Here is a 24,531-nt window from a genome sequence, read left to right as displayed (position 1 = left end):
GCCAGATTTTTAAAATGCTGGCTGCGCTCAAGGCCATTGGCTGCAGCACAATTTGCTCTCAACACATGATCAATTGTTGCCTTAACCTACTATTATCATTTAAATGGGATATTGATTTTTCATTGACAGTCATTTTAAGAAACGGGGTAAAAAGATGCAGATTGTCAGTGTCGGGTTAAAGACTGATTAGAGTACATGTCCAGCAAACAAACATTGTTTTTTTGGTGTATATGCAAATGAGCGTGTCCTTGAGCGACTTGCAAACCGTCCTCTGTGTGCATTGCTTTATCTATCTCTGCTTCTTTCTATTCTGCTTTCAATGCATATTTACCTGCTTATGGGATTTAGTATGAAATGAAGTCTCTCTCCCTATGGGGGTCCTTATACCGTAGCAGTGAATGTATATACAGTGTGAAATGTGCTCTTTTTTGACGTCTGCAGTTTTGAGCATAAACTAAGAGTATGCATTATGAATAGCAACTACTGTGCTGCAAATCTGAATATAGATTTTATATATCAGTGTGTTTTTGTGTCTGTTTTTCAGTGTGATCCTGGAGAGGCCACAAAGCTGCTGTATGACCTGCTGTACACAGAGCCTATAAAGATCGTCCTGATGCCTGGCTGCAGCTCTGTGTCCACGCTGGTGGCCGAAGCTGCTCGCATGTGGAACCTCATAGTGGTGGGTTCAATTTCAGTGTTTACTAATGGAATGTTTCCACAACGATATTGAAGACAAACCCAAGGTTTAAAATAGTGCTGGCAAAGTGTAATAGTGATTAATCACATCCAAAATATATATAAATACATTCATACATAAAAACAAAACTATACAAAACAATTATTACAAAGATATTTACATTTAAATATAGATTATATCTATTTATATCCAGATGAATGGAAGGTTCATCTTGGAAATGTTGAAGGAAAAGTCATGGTTTGAGGTTACATTCAGTATGGGAGCATGTGAGATCTGCAGAGTGGATGTCAAAATCAACAGCCTGAGGTATCAAAGCATTTGTGCTGCCCATTACATTACAAACCACAGGATAGTGCTCCTTCTCATACTTCAGCCTCCACATCAAAGTTCCTGAAAGCAAAGAAGGATTGGCCAGCCCAGTCACCAGATATGAACATTATTGAGCATGTCTGTTGTAAGAAGGAGGAGGCATTGAAAATAATTGCACCATGACTTTATAGTCTATACTGTACATTAATTCTGTTAAGTAATAATACATTTTGTCTAAGCAAAGTCAGACCTTACTGTCCTTATTAAATAATTAAATCTAGAGGCCTTTGCCATTTATGTAAGCCACTTCTGATACCAATTGATCAACTAGAAGCCAAGTTATTATTTGTTCTTCCTAAAACTTGGATAAGCAACAAGACTTTTGTCAGGTTGTGCAAACATATCCATGCATGTGTGTATTTATATATACACAATAAACACACATACTTATACTATGTATATACAGACATTTATCTTGCATGCAATAAATCTTTGTCCAGCACTATTTTAAAATGTTCTGTGATGGAAAAAAATTATCAGCAGCAAATATCCAATAAATATTTTGGTGTTTAACATTATGCATGTAGGCACCATAGTGATTCAGTGTTACAGTGATTCAGCCTAGTAGTTGAATATCAAAAAACTACAGTATATGTTGAGTGACAAGCGTGTAATGATGATATACTTTTAAATATTGAGAAATTGTGATATATAAATGCAACAATGGTGTAAACAAAATGATGCATGATATTGAGCTGGTTTTAATCAAGAGTCACCTTACTATATTTATACGGCATTTCAACCAATAATGTAAATGACATAATTTTATACAACTTTGAATAATGAATTTTTTTGTCACAAAATCACATGTGAGCTGATGCATTTTGATTTTTTTACCTTGGAAAGAGTTTGTAAATGTGTAAAATTATGTGACTACATTCAGTAGGCTCATGGAGCATACTTTAATGTTCATGCTCAGAGAGCCATTTGTCTAGGCTGTGAGTAACAGGTAATAAAGTTGTAAATAACGTTGCACAAAGCGATCATTTACAGTGTCAATGTCAGTATAACTACTGTTTATGAACAGTATAACTACTTTTATGTAGTCAGTGATAGAGGGCAAGCATATGTTCATTCATAATTTTCTTTTCGGCTTAGTCCCTTTATTAATCTGGGATCACCACAGCGGAATGAACCGCCAACTTATCCAACATATGTTTTATGCAGTGGATGCCCTTCCAGCTGCAACCCATCACTGGGAAACATCCATGCAAACTCATTCCCACACTTACACTACAGACAATTTAGCTCACCTAATTGACCTATAGCACCTGGAGGAAACCCCCGGGGAAAACATGCAGACTCCGCACAGAAATGCCAACTGACCCAGCTGGGCCTCAAACTAGCGACCTTCTTGCTGTGAGACGATTGTGCTACCCACTACGCCACCGTGACACCCACAAGCATATGTGTCTTGCATAATTAATAAACTAATTAATTAATAAACTAAATAAACTGAATTCTGAATAATATTTTGATGTTATCACTGTTCTGTACATTGACCTATTTAAAGTCTATTTAAGTCCACCACCCCAAGTCTATACAAACTAAAAAAAAGCATTTTTACCAACAGTCTGCCTACATATTATAATGTTATGTGTTTGAGAAATAATGCTTAAGGGAATAATGATAAAAATACTAATGGTAAACTTTTGTTAAGCATGAAATATTGAGATAATATAACATCAGTAGCAAGATACGTATTGATTTGTTTTGAGTGTATTTTTACACCCCTATTGGGTTAAGAAAACTGTATTAGAGCTATATTAGTGACTTATTTGTTGCAATGATATAGGAGATTAAATTATACAGGATTAAAATAAGTTCTCAATTATGAAACTTTTTTCATGTTCCTATTCAATCCTGTTTTTTTTTACCTGAGCAAGAACAATTGCTGTCACGCATTTACTATGATTTACAAAGATTTGTTATTCAGTTTAACAATAATTTTTATACAGTTCCAAAAAGTCTTGTTGGGCAAATTTATATCAAGAATCATTTGATGACATTAAAATAAGTTTCTCCGTGAAAAAAAAAAATAAATAAATAAAATAATATATATATATATATATATATATATATATATATATATATATATATATATATATATATATATATATATATATATATATTTATTTATTTATTTATTTATTTATCTAAAACTTTAGCATTTTGCTGCGATTCTTCAAGGAACTAGATTTACCTATTGGCTTTTGGCTGTTACTGTAATTGTATGTTTGAAATTGTATGAAAGTTTTAAAGCTGAAAGCGATTCAGTAATGCATTATTAGATTCAAAAATAAGCAAATTTATATAATGTAATATTAGGCCTTAGATTGATAATGTAGTTCTTTTTGATGCTTTTCTATCTATTAAAATTTCTGAACATCTTACTTAATTTAGTTGGCTGATGAACCCAGATTCTAATTAAAACGTTTTTGTTGTTTGTTTTGTTTTGGCATTGTCATATTTGTTGTGTTGTTTGTTTTATCTTATACTTCAGCTAAACGCTGACCTAGACTTCACAGTCAGTTTGTTAATCTGCCTCTGGTAAAAAGTGCTTATATAATATGTATGAAATGTATAAACTAATCAGAAGGCAATAATAATTGATTACATTTTTAAAAATGTTTTTATAATAAATTGTAACAAATCTGACCATTTTCCATGAGATGGGTTGCCGCTGGAAAGGCGTCGGTTGGTAAAAATGTGCTGGATAAGTTGGCAGTTCATTCCGCTGTGGCGACCCCAGAATAATGATGGGACTAAGCCGACAAGAAAATGAATGAAAAATCTGACCATTTGACCAAAAACAAAATCTAAATCAAATAATAATGCCTGTAACTCCCTACAAGCAGTATAGAACTTCAGCATGACTTTGTATGTCACAAACCGAGCTCTCCAACAGGTCTCATCACTGAAAGCTCAATAGCTGAGTGAAGATGAGCTACCTAAATGCATTCCTATTTCAGAACATGCTGCACTTCATTCAAATACCCAAAATCAGTGAAATAGCTTCCAGACATTTTGGATCAGATATTTATGTCATTTTTGTTTCGCTTTTGGCTCGTCTTTGAAGTGCACTCCCACTGCCTCATCTTCTTCTCTTTTTTTTTTTTGAAAATCAGTCGCTTTATTTTTCATGCTCTGCTCTATTTTTGTAACTGTTGAGAGCTTTTTCTCTTCACATATGAGTTTTGACCTATATATCCCCCTGTTGGCCTTGAAACCCTCCCTTTTTCCACCCCCTCAGCAGACCTGTCACTCAACGACGTCTCGCTGCATCTGCGAATGACATTGAGTTATTGGCAAAATAGCTAAAAAACCCTCTGCTGTCATCTGATTTGACTGACTGATGACAGTGCTGCAATCGAAACAGGAAATTTACTACTCTTTTTTTCCTTGTATTTTACACCTCTGTTTTGCATTTTAACTTTTTTTGTACGCCTGTCTCGCACACTACAGTTCTCAATGTTAAATAAAGCTGTTCCAGTGAACTGTGCGCAACCCAGCAGGAGATAATTTAGCCTCTTGGGCACTGGTTTTCCCGTGGGTGATTTGATCACACATTTTTCTTCACTTGCATGTTTCTAATTTTCCTTCAAAGTACTCCAATGTGTGAATGTCTTTCTGTTGAACATTGTTTTCTGCTTGCAGTTGTCGTATGGATCCAGTTCTCCAGCTCTCTCCAACCGTCAGCGTTTTCCCACCTTCTTCCGCACACACCCCTCAGCCACACTGCACAACCCCACCCGCGTGCAGCTCTTCCAGAAGTGGAAGTGGACCAAGATCGCCACCATCCAGCAGACCACCGAGGTCTTCACCTCTGTGAGTGAGATATTTATTTGTATTTGATATTTGTGCTTGATATTTGACTCAACAATGAGTTATTGCAGCATCAATATTACAATGTGTGTACCCACAATAGTCACATCGCAGGATTAGATTATTTATTAAATATTAAAATTTATTATTTATACAATGATGACTATGTTATTTTTGATGTACATTTGATTGTTTAATTTCTGTACTTGAATGCTGTTAGACTGCCCTGTTTCTTTTAACCTTTTAATTCAAATCTTTGATGTGTTGTATTTACACATGCTTTTAATTTGTTATATTTTATGCAGATGCTCTGCATAGAACAATTCTTGATCATCCTGGTCAATCTAAATGAATGAAGTCTTTCCGAATAGAGCTATTCAAATCCTCTGGGGTCTGTTCTTTGTACCTCGCTTAAATTATGTAAGATGGTTTGGCGGATCCTGGATCTTTTAATCATGATAACTGATCTCTAGCTAATTTGGTTCTTCAAACAAGTTTATGAATCAGATAAAAATGTCTGGTGTTGTGAAGTACTGATCTATCAATCCTCAAAATCATGATCAGCAATGTGAGAATTGTCTGACGATACACAGCATAATGAAATCATCTAATTAAAATTCAATTATACATGTGAGCAAAATTATATTAAATTCTTAGTAAACAGTTTGTTAAATATTATACGCAATAACTTTCCACAATTGTTATGGGCTGCATGCTTTACACTTTCATGTGTCAAGAGTATTTAGCAATTTATTTAGTTTTATGGATTTTCTTTATTATAGGCCTATTCAAGTTTCTTAATAAATGTCTGTATGAATTCATTTTAATGAAGCTCTTTGATACTGGTAAAGCTGTCTGCAACTTTTGTGTAGTATCAAAATGTGTGCATGGATGCATGAATTATTATTCTATTTCCTTTAAACAAAAATAACAAAAAGAACGAATATTGGCCAGGTCTGTTATCATACATACATTTTACTTAAGCTGGTTTGATACCAGCATTTCTAAAAACTCCATATTAATAAATGTTCTCTTTGAACCTTTTGGGGGGTTGACAGTTTTTGTTCTTTTCATTTCAGAGTGTAGATTGCATAACAGTTTTATTTATATATATATTTTTGTAACTTTTATTAACCTATAGACAGGGCTTAATTTGTGCCAGAACACCTCTGAAATCTGATCTTTCGTCCGCGACACCAATACCCCCCCGCTCGTCAGTTTCATCTGTGACACAAGCCCCCATGCCCTAAAGACACCACCTGACCCCACTGACCATCCACCTTCTGCTTTTCACTTTCATCCGCTACAACCCTTGCCCCAAACCCTAACCCCACCCATTACCCCCCCATTCACTTTTGTTTGCGATGCCTCTCACTTTGCAATTTAGGGACCCGATCTAATCCTGTTTATATCAAATAAGCTGCTCCCGAGCAAGTTTGAGATACCAGACCTGTTGCTATGACAACAAGTCTCGGATGAGTTTTCAAGATCGCAACGATCCTGGATCGTGTCAAATCCTCAATAACCAAATCCAGCTAATTGAGTAATTCATGTACAAAGAATTGACCCCTGGTAATTTAAATTATTGAAAAATTTGCAAATCAAAAAGAATTTTCTAGACAATAAAAAATATTGTCTTGTTTTTAGAAATAATAAGTCAAAGCAAAGCGAGTTTTTAAGTAAAGCAAGCAAAATAATCTGCCAATGAAATAAGGAAAATAATCACATTTCACAGCAAAAACTATTTTTTTTTTCAGCAGATTATTTTGCTTGTTTTATTTATTTATTTATGTGTTTGTTTAATAATCGTCGGGTATTTTAATACATCAGCACATACAAATAGTCTCAGCTATACAGTAGGAAAAAAGTGAAATATACAAACAAGTATAATACAGTCAGGCTAGAAGCTAAAATATGCACCATGGAATAGAAAATCAGGAAGAATTCTTAATGTAATGCCAAAAAGGTGCCTCTAGCTGCCAAAAGTATCTGACTTTTGATGGATGTCATATGTGAGTTTCTCGAGAGAAAATAGCATACATACTTGAGACAACCACATTTTAAAGGAGGAGATGACCACAATAAAAGCATACATTTCTTTGCCAAATAAACCAAAATTAAAAACAAATGCTTGATGTGGGAGTCCAACACATCTTTCAGTGAAAAAGTGACAACAGAAGCAGCAATGCTTAATTGTTAGATCAGTGTTTAGGAGGCAATAAAAGAATCAAAGTGAAAGCTTTTTGTTTTTTTGGGCCCCTGTTTTCAGCATTGTGTAGCCCCGCCTACTGCAAAATCTCATTGGTCCAAGTCATGCTCCATATACATCAAAGTTGCAATAAAACATGAAATGAAAGTCACTTTTTTAATGAGACTAGTTGTAAATGTGTATACACAAAAAATTTGGCGAGAGCAAAAAAGTACACTTGGTTTTATCCACTAGAAGTTTGCTGCATTATCTGAAGCAGGCATTTTAGAGTTTGCAGTCAAGATAAAGTAAAAAAAAAAAGGGATTGGAGAAAAAAATATATTTCAGTATTTTTTTTTTATGTTCACAGAAAATTTGTGTCCTCTCGCAATGCTATGGTGTTCCCCTGAGAAACTTGTTCACACAGTGTAGTTTTTGCCTTTACCTAGTTTGATGAGTGACAGTTTCTTAAGGGAATGTAAAATTTTGAAGAGAGCATATAATAGGAAAAATTATTTTTCGCTTTTCATCACCATGTCCTTTTAGGGATGCCGTGTACCCACTGACACTGTTTCTTGTTGCAGAATTCATGCGCATCAATCTTAAAATGTGATTGACAACATAACCTTTAAATCCAGATGTACTTTATTCATATTTAAAATGTATTATGGTACTCTATGTGAATCTTTAAAGGGGTGGTCCACTACAATGTCATATTTTAAACTTTAGTTCATGTGTAATGCAGATATGTGAACATAAACAACGTCTCTAAATGTAATACGCTTAAAGTTTAATACAAAGGGAAGCATTGGTTTTTACAAAGTTAGCTTAGCAAAACCTACAATGAACGAAGATTGGGGACTACAAAAAAAATGGTGGTGACATGTAACCGATCCGCGAATCACAGCACATTAAGTCAGCTGACCAATCAGAGCCTTTTGAGGGTGGGCCTTTCAGAGGAGTTAAAAATTTGACAGTTCATTTCATGTTAGCTCAGTAGCAGTATATAATCATAGTAAGATATATGAACAATAATCTGATATTTTAAAAATGAAGCATAATACCAATTGGTTATACAATAAGCATAACCAAGCCTTAATAACACACTCTGGACCACCCCTTTTAATTGGACCAACCCAAATTAATGGCAAATGCATCAATGTTTTTATAACGTTGAATGGACACATTTGCTTTCTGTTGTTTGTAACTCTTATCTTCTAAAAAATACTTATTCTCTCTAACATATAATATTGCCGTTGTGTGATTATTTAGTTGGGGACCTGCTTTTTTCATCGTCTAGTTGATACTTCTTCACTTCTGTCTTTTATATCATACAGCAGGGGTGCCTAATTCTGCTTCTGGAGTTCTGCCTACCTACAGAGATCAGTTCCAACCCTACTCCGACACACCTGTCTGTAATTATCAAATGTTCCCCGAGATCCTAATTAGCTTGTTTGGATGTGTTTGATCAGGCTTGGAGCTGAACTTTGCAGGAAGGTAGATCACCAGGAACAGGATTCTGTTATACAGTATGTGGCCTCAAGCTTTTGTTGAACTAAATCAAGGGTGTCCAAACCTGAATCAGAAATCCTGATGTGTGTGTAGAGGCTAGCTTGTGAAGTGCTCTGCAGGTAAACCTCACTCCCCTTCTTTAGCCTCCTTGTTAGAGCAACCAACTCCCATACAAAGAATCTCTGGTTTGATCCCAGCTCAAAGCTGGTTGGGTTGTGTAGGACCGGCGGGGTTACATTGGTGCCATGACCTAGATGGGAGTGAGGTTTAGAGGGGTGAGTGTAGCAGAGGCCAGCTAGTAAAGTGCTGTGCAGGTAAACCTCACTTCTCTGACCTCAAAAGGTGCTCTAGCGACAAATGCTAGATCCAATGGTCTTTAGCCTCCTTGTTAGAGCAATTGACTCCTATACAAAGAATCACCTGTTCGATCCCAGCTTAGAGCAGGTTGGGTAGTTTAAGACCGGCGGGGTTACATTGGGACCAATGTGCACACTGTACAAGCTGGGGATTATAATTTGAAATAAGAAGATGATATACAATCAGAAAGCAAGCTGACAGAAGCATAACAAACATAGTCTTGGCCCAGCTCAAAGTGAAATGGATTTGGACAATAGAGATGGAGGATCGGCTTGTTTATTTGCCCGCCATGTTTATTCTTGAGACTCGAGAGGTTTTGAAAGATTTGCTGTGTTCATATTAAGCTCTCTGGTTGAAGATATGTTGGCGTTGTGTTTTGTCACATCATGACATACCACACACCATAAGAGAAAACCCGTGAAATATAGATTTTTTTTGTCCCCATGTTTGTGATCACTCACATTTTGATCTTATAAAATCTATAAAAATTTGTACCATGTACCGAGTCAAAGCTTATGTTCTGGCAAAAAGTACATTCTAGTCACATGCTTTTTATGTAATATTCTGCACCATTTTGCACAATAATATAAATAGTATAATGAGTGCATTCACACCAAATTATTTCTTTTATTCTAAAAAGTCAAAGCTTTGCTCATGTAATGGAAGGGGCGGAGCTATTAGGCGCTGAGCTTGGATTTCTTTATTTATTTTTGATTACTTACTTGCTTACTCCCAGGGTCATTTTATATGGAAGTTGATATTTAGTGACACCATGTTGGTGTTTCACAAGTTTTACGAGGTGCGTTGTTGGCACAACGCTTAACCCCCAACTTACACACATACATTACAGGCAATTTAGCTTACCCAATAGCGCACGCCTTTTGACTTGTGTAGGAAACCCAAGTGAACATAGGGAGATCATGCAAACGCCACATAGAAGTGCCTACTGACCCAGCCGGGGCTCGAACCATTTATTTTGGATTCTGGTGCCCATTTATTTTGGATTCTACAAATCTTTGTTAGTGATTATGCAATCTCCTAATAGTGAATGTGGTTATACTCATGACAGGTACTATTGTGTAGTTTAGTCATTTGTTTCACTAATTTGGCAACCGTTAAACTCAATCTGGGAAACTATTTGAATTTCTGTTTAGTCAAAAACAATAGTGTTTTATTTGAGATGACACTAAACTCATACACTACATTGTTGAGTGAACAAGAGTCCATAGTGTGCCATTTGGGACAAAACTATGGTCTTTCCATAAATGGTTTCCAGTAATGTTAATTGAATATTAAAAGTCATCTGGGTCTTTAATATGTTTAATGATTTAAAGAACTAATTGTTTAAAGAACTTTTTTGTCAGATTTAATTTCTCAAACATTTTAAGAAAAAACAAACCTATATATATAGCTTCATGACATTCAGAGTTTCATGTCTGTTTCGTGTGTGATATTAACATGAGAAGTTTATATAGTTTTTCTCTAAGGGTAGAAAATGTAATATACATTCATTGAACATAGAACTTAATTAGGCAGGTTAAGGTAATTAAGCAACTCATAGTAACAGTGGTTTGTTCTGAAAATGTTTTTTTTTTTTTAAACTGTAAAATTGCTTTTATTCTTGCTGAAATAAAACAAATAAGACTTTTTCCAGAAGAAAAAAAATGTATAGGAAAGATTGTAAAAAAAGCTCCGATAAACATCATTTGAGATGTTATTCAGAGTTCAACTGTATTTACAAGAGTGCCTGAAACAAAGTTTTCTTCAGAACTTAGCATGGTCTTTACAATGCTATGTAGGAAATGTAAAAGAGAACATTTGGCATCTGGAATCTAAGTCCTTTTGTTTCTTCCTGCACTCTGCAGACTGAGGTTAGACACACTATATTCAAATTTACACTCTCATTTTATTAGGACACGCAGGAAAGTAAACAAGTCTGAACAAAAGAAATTGAATTTGCCAGTCTCTTTCTAATTTTCGTTCTTTCCTGATTTTTCTATCTCCATAACTCTGCCTTTCTGCTGCAATAATAATCTTCCTCATCTCTTTCTTCCCGGCATCACCTCCCATCTATTTGCAGATGTTTTTCTTGTTTCCATGCACTTTCCTTTTTCTTCCTGTCTCTGATCTCTTTTAATCTCATTTCTCTTTCTCTCTCTCTCTCTCTCTCTCTCTCTCTCTCTCGTTCTCTCTCTCGTTCTCTCTCTCTCTCTCTCTCTCACAGACTCTGGATGATCTAGAGCAGAGGGTGAAGGAAGCAGGCATTGAGATCAGCGTGAGGCAAAGTTTCCTCACGGATCCTGCTGTGGCCGTCAAGAACCTCAAGGTGCTTTCACTTTCGCTCATTACATTTATGAACTTGCTGCCATGGCAACATGGAGGTGTTTCTGTCAGTGCCGTGTTAGGGGAATCAGATCAACTTCACAACAACATCCCAGGATTCTCTGACAGATGAGAAATGCACATAGATTTATATTGCATCAGCCCAAAAACAGAAAGAAACAAACAAACAAAATAATTAAAAATAATTTAGTTCCTATTAGGAGTGTCATGAAATATCAGATGTTTTCATTACAGAATTTTTGTGACACAAATAATTTTATCAAATAGTATATTGCATTATATGTATATATGTGTTATATATTATGTTTATATATATATATATATATATATATATATATATATATATATATATATATATATATATATATATATATATATAAATCTTTTTAAAAAATGTTGCAACTCTTTGCTGATTTTCTTAGCTAAAACATCTCTATCTGAATTTATTTATCTGAATTGATCAACATAGGCTCATTCTGAAAATGTAGCCCAATATACGTTTCTGGAGATTGCGAATTATGTAGTCAGAACTACGTATGGCTGCATTTTGTTTTTAAAACAAACACTACGGTGCATTATGATGCCGTTCCTTTCTGCTTACTAGCTGAACGCTTACCTCCATATGCACAGCTTTCCTGCTTTTACCAGTTTGTCCAATTAGCTTGCTATGTATGTTGGTGGATTTGAAACGCAGAAAGTAGTTGACCACGATGAAAGTGTTTGAGTCTGGTGAACAATGGTTCCAGAAAGTGGACAAAAACAAAAACAGAAGCCAAAAAATAAAATAAACATGTAAATAGCAGGGTCAATCAGTGCTTTTGAAAACACTATTGGTTGGGTTTGAGGAGAAAGGAAGGTGGTTCAGTCAATCAGTTAATCAGTCAGTCGACAGCAGTATCTGGTGGATTTACACGAGAACAGTATAGGTGGAAATGGCAATCGCGAGAGACATTTGAGATCCCCAAAAGCATACACAGTGGCCTCTAGTGGATTTTAAAAAACAAATACTGCAAAAAGCATACAAACCCCGGGACGAATTTCTCCAGAAATGTATAAGCGGTACTTTTTCAGAATGAGCCTGAGTTGGAATTGATAGCTGAATGCATTTATTTACACAGGGATTTGCTGGAAAGCTGAAATTTCCTGGAAATAATTTTTATACATCATGGTTGAAATCAAAATGCGTATAATGTGAAACATTCATTAACATATTTAATATATTTCTTTTTATATCTTGATGATTGGTAGTACCATTATTAGATAGATTTGTGTATTATGAATATGATAATATTTTTATACATCATAATACAATAGATAATAAACATTCATTCATTAATTTTCCTTCGGCTTAGTCCCGTATTTATCCGGGGTTGCCTTAGTGGAATGCACCACCAACTATTCCGGCACATGTTTTATGCAATGGATGCCCTTTCAGCTGCAGCCAAGTACAGGGAAACACAGGGAGAACATTCAAAGTCCTCACAGAAACACCAAATGGCCCAGCTGGTACTGAACATATTAGTAAACATAACATATTATTGATATTTTATAACAATGGCAGAATTGTGAAATTAATTAAACAAAATAAATTGAGCATATGCAATATTCTTTTTAAGCATTTAAGCACAATCCTCAAAAAGTTTTCAATAAAAAATAATTTTGAACAGTTCATAATATAAATACTAATCCTGAGTTTGCACCAAATGTGAATATTCACAGGAGTAGATTGCATACAGCGTCAATGCAAACACATGCATAGAAGGAATTTACCCCAGGCGGCTTAAGTAACAGGGAATGTGGGCATTTCAGTAGTTACTTAAGTAAAAAAAAAATAACTCAAGCGTAAAATGAGCATGAGGTGACAAATTAAAACTTTTAAATTAATAATTTGATCAACAAAACATGACACTATAATATTTTGTTGTTTCATTATTGTTTTGTTATATGCTAATGAGGACTTAGGGGGAAAGTGTGTTGATGAAAATATTATGAATAAAATGTCACAATACGGAAATGCAGTAGCCCTGAAATAGACTTAATTTATTTTAAGCAAAACATCCTCATTTTTTTTTCTTTCATGTTGATGTTGCCCTAAAGATTTCCTTATCAACACATCCACATGGAAAAAAAAAAAAAAAAACAGGCACATGCACCTTTATTGTGATTGGCTAGCTCTGGGTCTGTCACGCCACAGGACATCATTTAAGTCCGGGAGGAAAATATAACAATGCAGGGATCTGATCTCATTCTTGAGGAGAATCGTTTTAATTGGAACATGGGTCAGATGATCTGTTCCCCCCCTCGTCCTGCTCTCTCCAGTGACTGCTAGGCCCCTGGCTCCCTCTCAAGCAAAGGCCTGCCATGTGTGCCGTCCTAGATCTGGTCCACAAGATTAATGGAGTACCACCAGAGAACCATGGTAACCTGGAATATAGCACACTGCTGAGAGGGGAAAGTAGTACTGATTAGACTGCTTGTCCAAACCGAAATTACTGCAGCGTTTTGCATAGCAGCACTTTTAAATACTAAAGGGACCTCCCTCTCATGCTAATTCACTGACTTCTGCAAATTGTTGTATTCATTTTTTTGTTCTAATCATCAATTTCCCCCCTGCTCCTACAGAGGCAAGATGCTCGCATCATTGTGGGGCTGTTTTACGAAACGGAAGCCAGGAAAGTGTTTTGTGAGGTTGGTAATCAGCCATCATGCTGAGCGTGATTAATCTTTGTCAGTGTCAAAGGGGAAACATGGTGTTTCTGTTCATTTTTCATTCTTGGCTCAAGTCGGTCTCTAACCCGACCTGTTTCATACAACCCAACTGCAGGTCTATAAGGAGAAGCTGTATGGGAAAAAGTATGTGTGGTTTCTGATTGGCTGGTACGCTGACAACTGGTTCAAGATCAAAGACCCATCCATCAACTGCACTGTTGAGCAGATGACAGAAGCTGTGGAGGGACATGTGACCACTGAGATTGTCATGCTCAACCCAGAGACAGTGAGAGGGGCCTCCAACCTGGTGAGTGGGCTTGAAAAAATTTTATTTTCTGCTTTCTTTATTGCTTGGTTTGTGCCCTGAGGCTAGGACCATCCTGTGGGCTTGTGGAATAGTATCTCAAACCATGAAGTTTTGCTTTGAAGCAATGGTAGTTGTTACCAGCAATATTCAGAGCTCAGCATAATTGAGTACACCCCATTTTGAAATGAATGTTTTTATCCATTTCCCAGTAAATATAGGCGGTGTATTTTGGTGCATTTAAACAAAATAGATTTATTAAACATATATTTATTCAAATAATATTTTAGTCACCAAACATATTTAGAAATTGAAAGATAATACAAATATAATATTGCAAACATAAATTACAACCTACAAAATTTAAACAATTTTTATATATTTTTTTTAAAAAATGTGTATTTAATATTTTTATCTATAACATACATTTGGGTGTACTAGTTTTTATATCATTATTGTTACTATGTAAGTTATTTTGTTAAATAAACCCCATAATTGGCTTCAGTACTGACTAATGTAATGCACATGCACAAATATAATATTTTATAGCTTCATACTAAAAATATGAATTTTAAAGATAGATTTGTAAGGGGTGTACTTATATATGCTGAGCACTGTATGTTGGTTGAAAACCTAAGGAAGAGCAAAACCGGTCACAACCAGATCTGGGCGCTATATTGATTTAGTACTGCACAATGATACAGTTGAAGGCAAAAATTATTTGCTCCTGTGAAATATTAATTATTTTCTAAATATTTCACACATGCTGTTTAATACAGATTTATTGGTCACACTTTACAATAAGGTTCATTAGTTAATGTTAATTAATGGATTTACTAACATGCACAAACAATAAACAATACATTTACCACTGTATTTGTTCATATTAGTTAACGTTAGTTAATGAAAATACAATAGTTCATTGTTAGTTCATGTTAACTCATGGTGCATTAACTAATGTTAACAAACATGGACTTGGATGTTAATAATGCATTAGTAAATGTTCAATTATGATTAATAAATGCTGTATATGTGTTGTTTATTTTGTCTTATATAATGTCTTACATAATATTTCAGTAGTTATTTTGCAATATGCTAGTATATAGCTTAAAGTCTTAGGTTAGCTAGGCAAGTCCGGTTAATTAGGCTTGTAATTGGACAACAGTGATTTGTTCTGTAGCCAATTGAAAAAAAAAATTCATAGTAGGGCTAATGATGCTTTTTAAAACTGCTGTGTTCCAGCCAAACTAAGGCAAGCAAGGCAAGGGAAGGCAAGTTTATTTATATAGCACATTTCACACACAGTGACAATTCAAAGTGCTTTAGATAAACAGGAATAAAAAAAGACAAGTTTAGGAACATAAAATGCAGACAATAAAAATTATTAAAGCAGAATAAAAACAAATAAAAATGAGTTAAAATAGGTTATAAAAGAATGAAAACGAAAAAGAAAAACATAATAGTGCAGTCTGTTGGACGTAGCACAGTGCTCATTCAGTAAAGGCACAGCTAAACAGATGTGTTTTCAGTCTTGATTTGAATGTGCCTAATGTTGGAGCACATCTGATCATTTCTGGAAGCTGATTCCAGCAGCGAGGGGTGTAGTGGCTGAAGGCAGATTCACCCTGCTTTGACTGAACTCTTGGAATTTCTAGTTTATATGATCCTAAAGATCTGAGTGATCTGTTAGGTTTGTATTCAGTGAGCATATCTGTAATGTATTGAGGTCATTGGCCATTTAGTGATTATAGACAATTAATAATACTTTAAAATCTATTCTGAATGTAACTGGGAGCCAGTGTAGAGACATGAGGACAGGTGTGATGTGCTCTGATTTCCTGCTTCTGGTCAGAATCCTGGCCCCAGCATTCTGAATGAGCTGTAACTGTCTGACTGTCTTTTTGGGAAGGCCAGTGAGGAGGCCGTTACATTAATCCACCCTGCTGCTGATAAAAGCATGAACAAGTTTCTCTAAGTCTTCACTGGAGAGAAATAAGACTTTCTACAATAGTAAATATTATAGTAAATACTTAAAAATATTCCTTGCTCTGTTAAGCATCACTTAACAAATCATGTTAAAAGTTATCTATTATGAATATCATATTTTGAAAGCTGTTTGGACAGAACTGTGTGTTGGTATAGTGTGTCCACAGTCATATTGGGTTGATATAAATACAATAAGTCTCTTTTTATAAATTTCCTGACATTAAAAAAGGATCCAAATCTCTCCCATTTTGAGGCCAACCACAACATGAAATAGGAGTACGGTTTCCCTGCCCAGCGAATTGATTGACAGCTACATGATAACATGTCTCCATATTAACGCGAATAATCATATCAACAAGACAGGACATGCGCAAAGTAACTGGGATTAAAAGATCTGTTTGGCTCGCTGTAATCATCAGTCATCATCAAATGTAATCAAGAATAAGTTTTACAAGTTTAAAACATTTTTAAAACGTGCATGTTTATAATGAATTACAGCGATTTTATTGTATTTACTTTATCATCCCAACCATATGTCAGTAAAATTATAATACAAGACGCTTCAGTCCCAGTTTGTGACCGTTAAATCAGGTTTATTCTGTACATTAACATAACAGATATCCATACAGCAGTGAATATTAGTGTCTATCCTGTCACATTTGCCGTGCAAAACAGTGCAAAGTTAAATGCATGTGCTGTGTGTGAGTGTGTGTGAACTTTGTAACATTGTGTGGTACTCATCATTGCAAAAAGGCTTGAATTAACTCCACAACAAATACAATAAAAACCCATTGGGAAAGTTCTTACTGTAGTTTTCATCACAAATGTTATTTTGAGATCTGCTTCCTGCATGTCTGTCACTGTACTGTTTATCTAACGCAGCCGAGGCAGAGATTGAGGCACACTCTGACTGGAACGTGGGAACGGTGGGAAGGGAGAACTAGCATTAAAGGCACAGGCAACAAAAACAGCTATTTTGTATTTAGGGCAGAAAATATTTATTGAAAGCTATAATAAATAATCTAATCGGTGTTTTGAGCTGAAACTTTACAGACACATTCTGAAGACACAAAAGACTCATCTTAAAAATAGGTGAAATATAAAAATATATAAAAAAATAATACAAAATTCAAAGCAGGGCTAATATTTTTCCCTTCAACTGTATATTATTTAAAAATTATAGTTAAAAGCTAGTCTGACATCATGCATCACAGTTTCTGGGTCCAAATTCTCTATTAGACTAAACGGGGGTCTCAACAGATTGTAATATATGCTCATAGTGTGCTGAAATACTATTGAAAATCTTCATAGCCATCAATTTAATGCTCATACCACTGCCTAATCTGTTTAATAATTCATTGGAATATTCGTGTTTTGGATTCATCAAGTCTGTCGTGGACAGTATGATTTTTTACTGATTTGACTAAACAATGATCATAAAGGGTGATAGATTTTCTCAATTCTGATGATCAAAGGCTTGAACAATATTCCAATGTCATACCTTAACAACCAGATAAATAATCCTCACTGAAGAAACAGTGAGGATACTGTGAGTTGCAGCAGGAAAAGTGCATAATTAAATATTAAGAGCTTTAAAAAGATTTATTCAACACATATAGCTTGAAGCGGTTTGCCTTGTCAGATGCTTTGACAGACACAGATGCTGCTGACAGATGTGTTTGAAATGTGATTGAAATGTGGTGTTTTCCTCTGTGCATAGCTTTCGTTTCACAGGTACACCCTCCATCTGTAAATGTTAGAAAGTTTTTTATTTTTTTGGAAAGTCAATCATTTTGTTTAACGGATTGTAATATTGCAATGGTGTGCTGTAATATTAGAATGCCATGTCATTCTAAGTCTTTTTGCCTCATTTAGGAAAGCCTGGTTCTAAAAAAATACATTAGCTTTAATAGCAATAGTTTAATATGAACATTGTTTCATTGGACAACATTTGGCAACCATTGAGTATATTCAAAATCCATTTAAGGCAAGTCATTTCACTTGACGGCCATCTTTAAAATGCCTCTCGGGCAAATAGCTTGAGCATTCTGTCTGAATGGGGAAACATCAAATTCTCCAAAACTGTTTGCCAAACTTATGATTACATTACATATTTGGACTCACCAATGTTAAACAACAACTGTCTCATAAATTTTGTTTTTCTAAATGTCCAAATCATACAAAATCGGCTTAATTTTAGGTTGCCCAATCTAATGCGTATGCCCACTTGAAAAGAACGAGATCATGACACCAACCTTATTTTTGGCCATTCTACATATTATCATCCTCTGGATAATGATCGTCTGATCGCACTGCTCTTCTGAAGTAATCCATAACTTGGTTTTGATGGTAAATCTCCTCGAGAAATGACAGCGACTCTTTGTTTTCTAGTTCGTTGGCGTTTGCGTAGTTGCTGCTGTCATGTGATGTGTATTTGACAGGACAGACTGTCATTTCATACTGATTCTAAAACCAAAAAAACCTTTTGTTTTCAAGTGCATTTGGTTCATTTAAAAGCACAGATTTCAAGCTTTATGTTGATATATTTCTTATTCGCTGAAATTCCAGTGTGTTTGTTGTCCACCAAACTGTCGTAAAAGCACACTGTTACGTCTGGTTCGAGTTCTCCCACTGGAGAAATGTCAGTCTATAGCGATTGAAGATTGGCTCCTGTAATAGTAGTCGGGGCTTCATTCGCCATATTGACGTACACTTTTCCCCATTCAAAACTATACGCGTGACATGTCTTGTGTTTTCTATAGTCTTTGGTATACCTTAGCAACTTCATAGCAGCATGATACAAACTTTTACAAACACCCTTTTAACTGCATATAATTAACAATATAACATAATAATTTGTGTACGGCAGCCATAGCACACATTAGCAACTACTTTTTTACCTGCATAGTAACACACCAGAATAGGCATGCTAGCAATCACGCTGGGGAGCACTAAATATATTATATATTGTGTCCCATATGACCATGCACTTACACACACTATAAACTTGTTCATTACGCATTCAATCAACTAGTGTATGAACTTTACAAGGTTTGTTTTTAATCACCATCACATTATGGGAGCCACTTCCACTACAGTATTAAAGGGATAGTACACCTAAAAATGAACATTCTGCCTTCATTCACTCACCCTTGACTTGTTCCCACAGTCGAACGCAGTAATTGTTCAACATTGCAAACATTTTTGTTTTATGAATGCATCATGCATTCCTGATATTTAACTGCAACCATTGAAAGCACTATGAAATTGGCTATCTAATCAATGAACACACAAAGAGAGAGAGAGAAAGAGAGATAATTTGCATATATCAAGTCATTTATTCAGCATCAATGAATTCTGTTTTGTATCTATTGGCCATCAGCCACCCTGTACTCCGCATGTCCTCACCGGCCATTGAAAAACCCATAAAGATCAGACCACCAGTGTCCCGCGTGGTTCCATATGCTGCACAGTTTACAATGACATCATCCTCAGATTATTGCAGTGCAGACAGGCTTCGTTCTGTTTAGATAACGAATTCAGTTTTCCCACTGGGGTTAGCTCAAACCATACCGTTATATCTTTAGCAGTGCACACACTATTCTCAGATGTGAAAATCCAAAGAGTCCTGTAGGGGTCAGAGCCCTGGGAGAGCTGGATGGACAGGTGTGAGCTCAAGGGGGGTGCTGTCTGGAGCCCACCCAACTCCGGGGCTCTGTGTTGGGAATTGGCTCGCATGCATATTTCCCTGCTGTTTTCCTGGATCCGGAGCAATCTGGGCACCCGTCCAGACACCTATGCTTCACATCTGACGTAAAAAGACTGTCATGTTGGACAGGCGCATTTGGGATAAGATGGCCATGCTAAATTGGTTCAACATCACAATAATTTGTTTCCCTCATCCTCGCCTAACCCCACACTTTGAGGATGTAATTTAAAGAGAGGCGAAATGCTGTAGTTTCACGCCGTTCTCCACTGTCTATTTGCATCAAGCAATCATCCAGATGCCCATCTGCAGCTTGGCTCATTTCCTAAAACGCACCTGTTTGAAGCCGAGGAAGGTGCCTCAGCTGTTTCTATAAGGTGTGAAAAATGTCAAGGAAATCGGTTTTCGTATGCCTCCGCAATAAGAGCGCGCCAACTCTATTTCTTTTCCCAGTTCCCCCCTTAATGACATGGAACATCTTCAGAGTGTGTGTGTGAAAGCGGGAGTTTATTTTTGGCGCTTCAGGTCCTGGTGTGTGCGAATGAAGATTTCACACCCAGGAGAAAAGTACCTCCATCTATATGATGCACTCCCGCGGTGATGAACTGTACTGTAACTTACCTTGACCTCACTTTCGCTTTCTAGCCGTCAGAAGTCTGGCAGGTTTTTTTTTTTTTCTTTTTTTTTTTTTTCTGTGCTTTTACTTTTTTCAGAACAACACCTTTCCCAACATTTAAACCCCATACAGCTGAGGGAAGAGAAAATAATAATAATAATAATAATAATAACAACTAACCATATCTCACTGTCAACATTCACTGTCATCATAACAACTCACTGCATCAGAATTTTCAAAGGAAACATGAACTACATTTTATTACACAAGCAGGTTACTGTGATTATAGGTTAATCTCTGAATTTACATATCTAAAAACCTTATACTAATACTTTTCCATTTTTTTCAGATTAAATATCAGTCTTCATTTATAAACATGTAGTCATTTTATTCATTATATACAGAGTTTGAGTGCTGGAAATCCCTGGAAATGTTTGAAACGTTTAAGGTTTGATAAAAGTGTTTGAAAATATAATTGTGTTGCTTTTATAATAATTTATCTTACTTAAAATATATTAATAATTAATTATTAACATAAATTAAGTATTTTTGTTTTTGCATAAAATGAGAACAATGCATGGCTATTACTGCTTCAAAAGCATGCGCTGTGCATGAAATCAAAATCAATACAAATTTAAGGTAAAAGATGACACATTAATGATGTGAGTGCATTACATTTAAAAAGTGAAAGTATTTCAGTGTTGAGCTTAGGACTAACATGCCATTCAAGCATTTCCTTAGGCTACTATGCTGTAAAATACTAGAACTACTACCCAGCAAACAATCTTGTGTTTAATAGATGTCTAATAGATATCTAAGCGTAGACAGCCTGACTAAAACAAGGCTAAACTTGGGCTGTCAGTGAAAATCTAAGAGGCATCTAAGAAAAGTCTAAAACTAGACTAGTTGTGAAATAGATAGATTAGACAGACTTTACATGTGTAGTCATTCAATTTGGTTTATTTGATGACTAGTCTAGTTTTGGCCTGTTCTTAGACTTCTATTAGATTTTTACTGACAACCCAAATTTAGCCTTGTATTAGCCAAAACGAGTATGTTTAGATGTCTTTTAGACTAAAAATGCTTGCTGGTTAGATGTAAATGCATGTAAATATGTAATTTAGAACATTTGTAATGTGATAGAAAATTTGAAAATGGACCTGAAAAGTGCTTGAAAGGTGCTTAAATTTGACGTTTAAAGAGCTTAAAAAGCCTTGAATATACAATATTTCCCAAGTTATGTTTAACAGAGCAAGGATTTTTTCCCAGTATTTCCTATAATATTTTTTTTTTCTTCTAGAGAAAGTCTTATTTGTTTTATTTCGGCTGGAATAAAAGCAGTTTTAAGTTTTTAAAAGCATTTTAAGGTCAATATTATTAGCTCCATTAAGCAATGTTATGCAACAATATGCCTAATTACCCTAACCTGCCTAGTTAACCTGAGTAATCTAGTTTAGCCTTTAAATTGCACTTTAAACAGAATACTTGAAAAATACCTAGTAAAATATTATGTACTGTCATCATCTCTAAGATGAAGAAATCAGTTATTAGAAATAAGTTATTAAAACTGTTATGTTTAGAAATGTGTTGAAAATATATTTTTTTTTTTGTTAAACAGAAAGTGGGAGAAAAATATATACAAGAGGGCGAATAATTCAGGAAGGCTAATAATTCTAACTTTAACTGTAGACCTTTTTCAGTCTCTGACTAATTCAGTGAATATGAAGTCCTGCTTAAGGTCCATCATGCATAAACTCTAGTTAGTGCACTATATTTTGCCATCTGTATGCATGCCAGATGATACTGTTTTGCCTTCTCTTTGATCCAGACCTCACAGGAGTTTCTAGCGCAGCTGATGTCCAAGCTGGGCGGGAAGAATCCAGAGGAGACCGGAGGATTTCAGGAAGCTCCTTTGGCGTATGATGCAGTATGGGCTCTGGCTCTGGCACTCAATAAGACAGTGGGACCCTTGAAGGCAAAGGGCCGCAGATTGGAAGACTTTAATTATAATAACAAGGACATCACGGCGGAGATTTACCGAGCCCTGAACACAAGTTCATTCGAGGGGGTTTCGGTGAGTGAAAAATTTGGCTAGAAGTATAAATGATTGTGATGTTTGTTAATATTATTTCAAAATAAACACTTACCGGATTGCATCAGCGTATGTTTTTTTAGATTGTCTATACCTGGGGTTCTCAAACTTTTTAGCCGGCGACCCCCGAAATAACAATGCAAGTGACTCATGACTCCCAATAATCTCTGAAGTGGTTATAGATATGTAATCCTTGAACACAACTATCACTTTCACACAGTGATACCGGTAAATATCCGGAAAATTTCCGGAACGACTTTACCGGTATATTCAAAAAAGCGCTGTTCACACAGGCGAGGACGTTACGGAAATTTTCCGGAAAAGAGCATTCACACATCCATTCCAAAATACCGGTAAATTCTGACATCATTCACCACAAATGAGCTTTAAACGGCTGCTCTTGTATTTGTAAACATTTGACTAAATTACAAACTCTGTGGATGATCAATATTGTGAACAACTTTCGCAGGATCACTTTCGCATGTCGAGATGTTCATATTATCTGCGTGTGCAGGCGCTCATATGCGCACGCAAAGCTTGAAGTTAAACAAACAACGGCTTATCATAAGCATCTCATCGATGATTATTTACACAGTTGGCATTAAGAAGAACATACAAACGAAATCTGACTAACTTCTAGCAGCTAAATGTGTCTGGAAAAATATTCAAAGGCTTTTATCCTCACAAACCGCGCGGACGTAAATGCGTCTGACTGTTGTGATTGGCTAAAGCAGACGTCTCACGTCAGCACGTTCTAGACGTGCACGCGCTTATTACGGGAATCTTCCTTCTGCATTCACACAGCGCAGCATTCCGGCAAATTGCCGGTAATGTTACAACTTCTCTTTCCGGAAAATAGCCAGAACGAATTTACCGGTATTTTCAAAAAGGACCTGTTCACACATACAACCGTTCCGGAAAATTGCCGGCAATTTTCCGGAAAGGTCTGTATGTGTGAAAGGGGCTAACGTGGCACACATACCAATAAGCCTAAGTCTAGTCATTGTTTAATTTTTAAGAACAACACCCAGAAACCATTCTCCATGTTTAGTTGTGGCCTGTATTTATTTTTCATGTATGTGAGTAAAGGTAAAGGTGTCAGAGAGTTTGACCTGGTGCCATAAAATCAATCTGCTGCAGCTGACACTATTGCTGTGTCTGTAATGTAATGTAATCAGCCCAGGGGGCGCAAAACAATCAAAGTCTGATGGCTTTTTATTTGCATGTTGTTTTTTAATGTTTATTATTAACATCTTAACAATGTTGCTATTAACATACCATTTTGTTTTCAGTAGGCTATGAATAAAATATGGCCATTCTAATAGTTTATTAAAATGAATTTGATTTTTGGAAATCGCCAAGCATCCCCCCTCCCTCATTGTCCAGCGACCCCCCCCCCCCCCCAAGGGGGTCTTGACCCCCACTTTGGGAACTTTTGTTCCAAAATGTAATCCAGTCCTATACCCTACCACTAAACCCAACCATAACTGTAAATTATTCCCAAAATTAGAGTTATGAATGTTATCACTCGATTGAATGGGTGGTTATCAGCTGATACATATGGGCCAGTAGGGGTCTTTTGCACCTACTGATAGGCTCAGAAGGCTGATATCATCCATCCACATGGTAATCAGTTATAGATGGCATACGACTGCGGCCAGAAGTTATCAAAAATGATTTATAATATTTATTAAATTTCTCATTAATTGTATTTTAATAACGTCTACTCCTACCACAACCTTAAACCCAACCGTCGCAGTAATGTAAAAACAGATCTGGATCTGGAGTCTTCTCTGTTAGTATAGCTGATTAACCATGTAGATGGAT

The 24,531-nt window shown here is 35.8% G+C and overlaps 1 protein-coding gene across 8 annotated transcripts in view; it reads left to right on the top strand.

Moving 5' to 3' along the window:
• gabbr1b (gamma-aminobutyric acid (GABA) B receptor, 1b) overlaps window positions 1-24,531 on the top strand; it is a 227,460-nt gene that overhangs the window by 133,565 nt on the left and 69,364 nt on the right. For all 8 annotated transcript variants that reach the window (XR_015516832.1, XR_015516831.1, XM_087295827.1 and 5 more), the window contains 6 exons: window positions 545-679; window positions 4,724-4,894; window positions 11,173-11,274; window positions 13,914-13,979; window positions 14,116-14,307; window positions 22,441-22,686. Coding sequence is in view for 6 of the 8 variants with exons in the window: in XM_087295827.1 (XP_087151953.1) it covers window positions 545-679; window positions 4,724-4,894; window positions 11,173-11,274; window positions 13,914-13,979; window positions 14,116-14,307; window positions 22,441-22,686 (912 nt within the window). In the remaining 2 variants the exon portion in view is untranslated. The remainder of the gene's footprint in view (window positions 1-544; window positions 680-4,723; window positions 4,895-11,172; window positions 11,275-13,913; window positions 13,980-14,115; window positions 14,308-22,440; window positions 22,687-24,531) is intronic.

This window comes from Danio rerio, chromosome 19 (assembly GCF_052040795.2).
Source record: "Danio rerio strain M-AB ecotype USA chromosome 19, GRCz13ab, whole genome shotgun sequence".
Classification (NCBI taxonomy): Eukaryota; Metazoa; Chordata; class Actinopteri; order Cypriniformes; family Danionidae; genus Danio; species Danio rerio.
This window is presented reverse-complemented; position numbering and strand designations above follow the sequence as displayed.